Source organism: Sprattus sprattus, assembly GCF_963457725.1.
Source record: "Sprattus sprattus genome assembly, chromosome: 5".
Classification (NCBI taxonomy): Eukaryota; Metazoa; Chordata; class Actinopteri; order Clupeiformes; family Clupeidae; genus Sprattus; species Sprattus sprattus.
The window spans coordinates 44,028,424-44,038,645 of record NC_137924.1 but is presented as its reverse complement, the minus strand read 5'-3'; the positions used below and the strand labels follow the sequence as shown (position 1 = coordinate 44,038,645).

Genomic DNA, 10,222 nt, shown 5'->3' with positions numbered 1-10,222 from the left:
GCAAATCCCAATTTACTGTCAAAACTAGACCACCACAATGCAGAAGGAAGGGTTCTGTGAGATATCTATTCTCTAAGCTTGGGCTCATTCCCACGGAATATATTACTCTACCTCACAATTCCCATTTCACTTTTAGGCCAAACCAAACAATGGGATTTGGGGGGATCAGTCCCCTTAAGATGTGTAAGAACATTTTGGAGGGTTTCCATAACGAGGATGTTGCTGCAAATGCGGAATCTTTGGAAATCACTGCACCAGGGGAGGTACACCTGCTGTGGCATGTCACAGGATATGATTTGGTTGATGAGCAACCAGCCTTAAGATGAATAGGCAAACCGGTAAGAACTTGTCATTAAAATAAGACAAATACCTATTTTGGTAGTGGCAAATTACCATCAACAAACACTGAAGTATGATTTTTTTTTTAACAGTATACTGTACATTAAATAAAGGGCACCAGTGAAAATTAACTGCACCAATAAAAATGGGATATGGATGTAGAAGTGCACTAGTGAGCATGTTTGGACATTTTGAAATTAGTGGAACACTGTATGCTGGAACTAGCTAAGGCATCAGGAGACTTCATTAAAATTGGTGCTTGGTTGAACGTGCCCCCACCCCCCAGCACCCGCCCCAGGAAAACCTATGCAAGGCCTCGGTCTCTCAGTCTCCTGAGCTTCTAGAAGTGAGTTTTATTTTTTAATCGAGCTGGTTTGGCGGATAGCAACGCCACTGCTGGGGTAGGAGCACGCCTGTGCGCGGCTGTCGCTCTGCCAGTTATCTGCTCAAAACAGATGTGCACGTCTAGTGCTGATCCCCCTGTATGCGGGCGAAGTGATGTGTCAACGTCTGTCGGACGCAATTTCACATTGCTTCTGTCAGCCAAAGCCTCTTACAGTGTAGCACTCCTCAAACACTTGATGCTTTCAATCGTCTACCCCATACAACGTGCAAAAGGAAACTAAATTTCAGTCTCCTACGCTCTCCTATTTATTCCCACCACATACTAAAATAATACTCAACCAATACTCAGACGTGAATGCAACCATATCTTTCCTAGGGGAACATAACAGGGGAGTCAGATTTCACATTTAGATTTCATCTCATATTTGAATATTTCATTTGAACCACTGCATTATGTGTAGCTACTGTTCAGCGTTGCTGAAATAAATCTCTCACCACTGCCCAAATCTCTGCAGGGATGCTGAACCTCATCCAATGACTGGAGATTACCCATTCCTTGTCTTTTGCTTTTTTTAAGGCCTGATATGCAAGGTAAGCAAAGCTCAGAATAGAAACAAATGGGTTTCTCAGGAGAAAACCAGCTGGTTTCGTAATCACAAAACAATGTTTGATATTCAGAAAAGGAATCTAGATTTTTTTTGCACCCCTCTAAAGACATCAAGACATGAATGAGAAACAAGTATTTAAATTCTAAATCAAAAGTCCATCTATATGCATACTGACCCATTTTATGCATGGATTATTTTTTTTTTACAGATACTACCCATTCATTATTTTGTCCACTCTTGAGCTGTCACAAGGACATATAATAAACATGGGCAACACTTTGAATTGCAGATCACTTCTACACAGTTATGTGTTACAGTAATGTATCTGTACAGGCTGCCTCGTAATTATGCCAACTTGTTTAGCCGTGCTGACCACACAGCTTTTGGATGCAGAAAGCTGTGAAGCAGCTTGCCATGAGAATAGCATTCCACAGGAATAACATTTTCATTTAGCACAAGACTAGTGTTGCCAAAAAGAACTCTGTGAAGTGTTTAAAAAGTGTTGTACTGCATTGTTATATACTGTATGTTATAAGAATTTAACAGAAAACTAAATAATCAGGAATTTATAAATTTAACTGTTACTAGCATGAAATATGTGTTCTGTGGTTCCCTAAGTGTGGGGCGGACCCCCAATGAAGGGAACATGGTTACAGAACAGGATTGGACCGACGGTGAACAAATAAAAGAGAAACCTAAACAGCCAACTACATTAAACTTTGTATGGCAGTTCTCTTACAGAACATAGTAGCCTATGCCTAAACTATTTGGGGATGAGTTTAGTGTACTTTGTACATATATTATGGTCCATGGCTTAAATGTTAGAAAGGAAATCTGGCTTAATGATAGCTACAACGAACATTCGCCTAAAATAAACATTGTATGGTTACAAGTTCAAGGCCCAGAAATCAAAACCGCCAAATCAAAAATGACACAAGGTTACAAAATAAAAGTTCTGCCAATCATGGGTGTTGGCATAAAACCTTTATCCCATACAACACATTTCAGTTAATGTTATAAGCGCAAGCGCACAACTTGTGCATATAGGATACTCTGCTTTACACAAAATATCTTTCATAACAGAAAACAGTCACACAGGAAACTTTGCAGGTTCCACTCCACTCCACCATTGTTAATCGCATTAACATTATTACGTAGCTAGCTAGATATGACTTTCAGAGATTTATGCACGCGCTTTAGTATCAAACGCGTTAAAGGTGAAGGCTAATAACAACGTGTAAGTATGTATGCGTAAGAGATGAGTGGATTCTTAAAAGAATAGTTGCAGGACATGTTAATTATTGGTTGATGTAAACAGTATTCACAACAGTGATTGTAGTTGTCAAGCTGCTCATATGCGGGATAGTAAATCATGTCCATGTAGTTCGAGAGTAAAGAGCTAGTTACTCTACCACTGATAAACGTTAGCTAACATTACTGATAGCTAGCTTCCATATTTTTAAGTTTTGTTCGCCAAGATTGTGTTGGAACATTCCAAAGACCAAATAATAACACTCTATAGTATAAAAATTCAGTAAAACTATTTCATTTATAGTTACATTATGCTAAAGGGAATGTATTACCTGACAAAAGAAGCTAGCTAACCTCTCCTAGCTGAGTTATTTCTCCGTTCTAAAGTAAACCGGATAAGTGATGTAGTTTCTTGAATCTGTGGTGATCAGATCAAAATAGTGGCTAACTGTTCTTCATGTAGCTTGATAGTCAAGTCCTTATAGTCCTGTAATGTCTGTTTCTAAATACGATTGTTGAAAAATGCCCAGTGAGTGTTGGGTAGACCACCCCCACCCCGATGTCATAATTCTGATAATTTATGGACATTGATACGCCATGCCCTGCCAGTAATATACCAATAATAACATCTCAAACTTTTGAGTATCAAAGATGTAAAACTAAAATACAGAAATTAAATTAGAGGGCAGCTGCTCTATTAATTCTGCTCCATTATCCAAAGCCCTTGGCTTTTTTCATCAGTGCGCTTGCTCATCTAATGACCATCTCAGAGAGGCAGCAGGCTGTTTTTCAAAGACACAATGTCCCCTTTTGTCACTGGCGCCTTGTTGAAAACAGAGGGTGAGGCTGGAGGCACAGAATGCTCCGGGACATCAGCTCACTGAAAGGAGCCTCTTGTGAAGTGGGATACTATTGATGAGCGAATTAGATTGCTGGAAGCCCCGGCCCCATTTAAACAGCTCCCCTGCCAATCTCTGCAACATGCCTTGATGGGACTGAACAATCTCACTCTTTGTTGGTCTCTGACCGCCGTATGTGAACTCAATGGGTTATTTCGGTTCTCCCCCCCCAAAAAATCATCTTCCCTATTATATATTCTGTGTTCCTCTTTTACCTCAGTTGTCTTCCTCATGGCTGCATTCATCTCCGAGCCAGACAGGTGTGGGTGGATGTGACTGCCTGATGTGACACTTCCTGTATGACCACCATTATCTTGCCTAGGATTGCAACACTAGACAGTTCCACCTTTATGGTACTCATTGTTCAATCAGGGTGAAGAGGCAGGTGTTGCTTTCATATAGTGTCTGTGATGCATCATGTCTCACTGCTGACTTTATTCCTTTTGGAGTCAAGCAATGGGCATTGTCAAAGGGGGACCTGCCATGAAAAGTTTGGGAACCAGGGCAATGTGCATGCTTTCTTCTTCATTTGTGAGATGTTGTGGCTAAGGTTTGCTAATTGCATAATCATTTTGTGGGCATGGCATTAGTTCAAGAAGGTATAGCCCAATTAAAACATGACATAGGCCTAAAAAATGCTACATAAAATAGTCTCACACCTTGAGCTGAAGCAAGACAAAAAAGGACGACCCTCTAGGCAAGCACCTAAGGTAATCATATTGAGCACATGAAGGTCAGGATTTCAAATATTTTTGGAATATTAAGCTTGTAGAAAAAAATCGTGTGGCTGTGTACACTTCGTGTATGACCACCATTATCTTGCCCAGGATTGCAACACTAGACATTTCCACCTCCATTGTACTCATTGTTTAATCAGGGCGCCGAGGCAGGTGTTGCTTTCATATAGTTTCTGTGATGCATGATGTGTCACTGCTGACTTTATTCCTTTTGAAGTCAAGCATGGGGTGACTCTCAGGGTCGGGCTTTGTGTTGAAAAGGGATTTGTTTTCCACGTTTGTGAAATTGTAACTTGTCTGGTTCATGGACTTCCTCCCCTCATGCCAGTAATTACATTAATGAGTTACCATCTCACTCCCTGGAAATCACCAGGCTATGTTTAGCATCATGTCAAATTCCAAATGATCTTATTTTAATGGGGCATAAAATGTAATTTAGCAATGTAGAGTCATGTACAAAAGTTAGCCCATGTCACAAGGCACCAGTTGAGGTTTATTTATATTTTTATTACACACAACTATGTTATTGTTTAGTGTCCTTAAGTGCGATCCATTCAGTTGTTATCATACACTGTGATGTAATGGGCGATACCTCTTTGATTTATGTGTTCAGTAGATCTTCACAGAACAATGAGTGCAAGAAACAGACTGGGGACCTCTCCCATGCCCGCCTGCCACCCTACTGCTTTCTCCCGGCAGCCACCCCGTGTGCTGATAGTGGACACCTCGCCGCCCTGGTGGTCGAAGACGGGCTCCGTCTTGTGCAAAGCCCTCGACAACTTCCTGACACTGGCCAGCAGCCTGGAGGGGCCCAGCCGCCTGCCTCTGCTCAGCGTCTACGCAGTCAACGTCCAGCAGGAGTGCCTTCTGCCTTTTGTGGTGTGTGTGTGTGTGTGTGTGTGTGTGTGTGTATAGATGTGTAGTCACGAATGTGTCTGTGTGTTGTGTGTGTATGTCTGTATTTCAATATCACTAATATCATGACAACCCACATTTTTCCCATCAGTCTTTGGTCTTTGTACAATGACTTATACATGTTGGACATAGCATTCCCAAACAAAGTAAATGAGCTACAGTATTACATCCCAGCATTGGAATTTGGAGGGATGGAATCCCAAGATCACGAAAAGGAGGTCAGACCCAGACACTTGCCTTGCACGCAACGGTGTCTGGTTCACAGTGGTTTGTGGTGTAGATGGTTGGGAGCCACTCAAGCCAAACTGAGCCATGCTTCTCCTTTCCCTGCTACCTCTCTCACGAGCAAATTAACCAACCCATGGATCTCCTCTTCCATCCCTCTCCTCCTCTCCCTAACCCCCACACAGCATGTGAAGGGGAACCTGGTACGCCTCCACCTTTGTGTGGAGGAGCTGCGCTCGCTGCCAGGGGAGGGGTGCGTGCGCCCCCGGGGGACCCCCCTCAGGCAGACCGTCCTGGACAGCCTGCAGCAGTACAAGCAGTACAGCCGTCACCACACCCACGCGGGGAGCGTCGGCAACAGCAACATTAGCAGCAGCTCAGTGGAGGTGAGATCCTCAACAATCACCCCACCGTCTCATTGACACTTAGGCAGCCTGGCTCCACTCACAGTGTCAGGGTCTGGCCCAAAGCTGAGGTGTTGGAGGCTTTGGAGTATATATTCTGTTCATCACACGTATGACATTATCACACCAACTGGCGCCTGCCAAGCACTTTCTGTCTCAGGGGAGATTTATTTTAATTAGTTTTAAAAATGTTAATATAAAAACACTTCAAAATGATTTGTTTGTATATGCTGTGCTGCAGTGCGTTTTGTTGCCAAGATATTTTGTTCCCAAGGGGAAACTGAGCCGTTGTTTAGTTATGCCGACTTAAGTGCTACTTTCAGTACCCACTGACTTTGCATTTGTTTGTCCTATCATTTAGTATCGGGTTCTCTGTGTGGTGTGGAAGTAGAAAAGTGGTAATGTTTCTCGATGGATGACCATGGTTGTTATTCAGCGCTCCCTCCTGTGCAGATGGATGTGCTCACATTCCTCCAGAGTGAGGGGATTGTTCTTTATCTGAGACGTGTCACTATAACAAGACAAGATTAAGTCAAATACCGCATTCTGATGTTCTCTGCTCAATAGGCCAGAGCCTTAATAGTCTAAATAGTATGTGTGGGTTAGTATCCATGACTTCACTGAATGTGTTTTTTTTCCATTGCTGAAAACAATCTCCAGATTCCTAAGAAGTCCAGATTCCTAAGATACCAGGTCTAATTATAGTATAAACTCCATTGATTTATTTGGAAGACTCGTCTTAGATACATGTCTACATCCTACATGTTCATCACACGCCCACGCAACCAGTGTGTAGTCTACCTTCAGAGAAGACAACTGTACACATGCACACACACACACACACACACACACACACACACACACACATGTCTGAGGCATACGAAACCTAGGACTGGCACTGATATTCACATTCCCATCTCCCTGAGAGCGGATGCGGAGGGGCTCCTAGCCTCCGGTAAGATGCTGAAAGAGACACGCTGAGGCTGACAGTAGCCACATGGCCCACTGGGACAATTTGCTTCACAGCAGGTCCCATTAAAGAAGAAAAAAAAAAGCCATTCTTTTTCTCTCAGCAAGAAGAGCCCATAATCAGAGGTAATCACATTGCTCCGACTCTTCTCCGACTCTTCTGCTTTGGCCTTAATGGGATTATAGGTGCATTTGAAACCACTGTCTCTGCTCATTTACAAGAGAGCTGTTGGGGACTGTGATCTCCTCTAATGGTAATAGAGGGGGGGGGATTGGCTTTTTTTCTCTTCTCTGTATGCCAGCCAAGTTGCAGGGCTCTACGCTGTGGTGTGTTTGTACATGAAAAGTGTGATTTATGGGCAATCCCCTCCGCTTTCATCACGGCCGGTCATAAGACTGGGATTAATAGGCGGCATGTGGCTATTTGAGCGTGATAGACCTGCTGATATGAAAGACGCCGGGCGTGGGCGGGGAGCAGGGCCCGCTGACGGAGGTAGCTGGGCGGAGGAGACGCTGCAAGGGGCTGGATCCAGTGTTGCAGCCCCGGGGCATAGTAACAGTCAGGAGGGGAATGGTGTGATGCAGGCTGGTTGTGTCTCATCGTTAGGGAGAGGTTCTTGTCTGTCCTCTTACATACTGTCTGGTGATGATTGATTCGCCTTGTACCAGATGTCATCCATGTTTTTTTTAATGTCCTTATTTCCTAGGGAACCATTATAGAGCATTACAATTTGGTAGTTTTAATGACTGACTTGCAATGACGTGTTTATTTATTAGCTTGTGTGCCCTTAGGGGAAGGAAAGCTTGACTGGCAGTGCTGATGTCAGGCTCCACCAGCTGAGTTGCTGTAAAAAGGGTGTAATTGCTGGCTGACTGACAGCAGCACGGTGTCTGCCCGAAGGTGCTACTCAGCTCAGTTTAGTTTTACCTCCAGAGGTCAAGTGTAAGACAGGAAAACCTTGTCGTGCAACCGTGGTTGTGTCTGTGCACATTTAAAATTCAAATTTTGATCTTATTCTACATGCCCATGAAACCGCAGTTTTTTTCCACACTTTGTCACCTTTGGGGACAATGTCATAGATCAGTAGCACATGCCACACATATCACGATTTAGGAGAATCAAGAGAAGGGACCAGAACTGAGCAGACCAGATGAGAAGATCTCAGGAACTGTACTATAACTAAAGTGATCAGCTGTTTAAATAGCTGTGTCCTCAGCTGAGTATGTTGTGAAGGCTAAATTGCTTGAGGTGAAAATCTTGTGCAAGAAATGAATTGGCCACCCAGCCTCAAAGGTCATGACCTGAAGTTCACATGACCCGGTAGCCCAAAGGCCATTCGTCGAAAAGGAGTGAGCATACTTCTCTATAACAATATCTCCCTCCATTGCACTGTTTGTGTTTACAGATGCCCTCACTGACTAAGTGATAGCAAAATTCTCAGCTACTAATGCCAAAGTAAGGCTGCTCACCTCCATGCTGACCTTCCCCAGGTGACTGTGATGACCAGTCAGCCGGGCCGGGCGGTTGTCCGGGAGTTGGAGGCGGGGCTCAAGGACTCGGACCTGAGCGACCTGCGGCGCCTCCTGGTGGTGCAGATCTCCACCCAGCAGCAGCTCATGGCCGGGGAGAACAGCTGGAGCCCCGACGCCTCCTCGCCTGAAGACCTCAACGACTCAGAGGGTAGGGACCAGCCAGGGGCAGCACCTTTCTAATTTTCCTGTCTTATGTTTCTGCTGTCTTTTATAACTCTTTCTTTATCAGGCCATCTCCATGATAGGTGTGTGTGTGTCTCGTGGTGTTGTTTGTGGTTGATGCCTGGTTGGTTTTTAATGAGATATTGACTCAATCTTGAAAGACCACAAAGCAGTATTTTTTATCAAGTCAACTGCTAGATTAGCAAGCGCACACAAACACCAGGGTTTTTCCTGCATAGAGAAAATGTGGGCGCGCGCCTAAGCTGTTTTCCCGAGCGCCTATGACAAATCCCGAGCACCTGAGGCAAAAAAAAAGTCTGCGATGAAAAAAAAAAGAAAGCTGTCATCCATGGCGCAATTCAGCTTAATGGTGTTTTGAGCCCTCACCGTCGACTTCAAGGCAGCAGCTGCCTGGAAGGTGCATCCCAAATCCCACCCCCTGAGCCAATCATTGAACAGAGGCTGCTCCAAGCAAGCCAGTTTAGAGAAGATGTTGGTTTGAATTTGAGATTTAAGCAAGCAACTTAATGTAGCTAGCTTTTAGCTGTTTTAAACCAAGGCACTTTACTTCAAAAATGTTGTTTTCAACCTGCTTACAAATCTGGTTAAAATAGCTAGTGAAGGTGTTTTAGATTAATATTAATAACTGACTAACACCACTAATTAGGGTGACCAGATTTGCCGGACCTAAAACCGGGACACTTTGAGCGTACCCATAATGCTCGTGCACGCACTTTATCCTGAACATGTGCCAGGTACAGATTTGGCCAACAACAGGAGCGTTTCTAGGTATCAAAGATATGGGGGGCTTAGCCCCAACAGGAGAGGCATGTTTGCGCGCATAGTGCGCGACAATTTTTGGGGGTGCCCATTTGAAATAAATCACATGATATTTATTGTATAATGGGCTGAAATGAAAGGCACCCAATGCATTCACTATAATCATGTCAAATTAGGATTCACTAGCATTAACTGATTATAAACAACAACATTCTATAGGTAGGGACTGATATTATTGTTTCGAAATACTAGAGCTATATTAATGCAAAGAATAGAGAGATGTCAATAGTTATTTCTTGTATTTTCTAATTTGCTCGTTCACACTAACAAAATAGCTAGCTAGCTTGTTAGCTTAGTGTTAACATAGCCAACTACAATATTCCCTTTCATTTATCTCAAGTAAACCTAAATTTGAGCAGGTAACAATCGTTAACAACTACAGATAACAGATACAGCCACATTCTGTAACTACCTGTACTTACAATTTCACTCCTTGCATCATTTACTTTGAGCTAAACTCCATGGCTATAATCCCGGCTGTCGTTGAAGAGACGTTACTAGGCAGAAACAAATACATTGTAAGGCTGGTTGCACAGGTTATGCAGACGCAGACCACTACGATTGACTGACACACACATTGTTCAAATCATACGCTGGACGCTTTATTAGTATTTCTACATGAGTTTAGTTAATGATCAGGCTATAAAAAGACCACATCGGCTATGTAATTGCTGACAACCGGGACAATTTCATAGTGGTTGATGTAAACCGGGACATTTTAGCGTCCCGTTTTTGTCGGGACTCGGGACACAAAACTCAAAATCGTGACGGTCCAGGTAAAACTAAGCCAATTCATGTTAGCTGGCTATTTAATTACCGCAATGCTAGCATGAATCTACTGTAATTCGATCTTTAACCGAGGTAGCTTATTGTACTGCAAAATGTTGATTGCGTCTTTTACAAATCTGTGAGTTTACAAATCTGGTTAAAAAGATAAATGTGAGCTGTTATTTATATATATTCATTATTTCTCAGGCATCTAATGGCTTACAGCT

The 10,222-nt window shown here is 43.2% G+C and overlaps 1 protein-coding gene across 1 annotated transcript in view; it reads left to right on the top strand.

Moving 5' to 3' along the window:
- Positions 1 to 4,809: 4,809 nt before the first annotated feature.
- Positions 4,810 to 10,222, top strand: part of m1ap (meiosis 1 associated protein) — a gene marked incomplete at both ends in the record, with an annotated part of 30,157 nt that continues 24,744 nt past the window's right edge. Inside the window, 3 exons of the mRNA XM_080839859.1 lie at positions 4,810 to 5,058; positions 5,505 to 5,705; positions 8,184 to 8,373. Coding sequence (XP_080695985.1) covers positions 4,810 to 5,058; positions 5,505 to 5,705; positions 8,184 to 8,373 — 640 coding nt within the window. The remainder of the gene's footprint in view (positions 5,059 to 5,504; positions 5,706 to 8,183; positions 8,374 to 10,222) is intronic.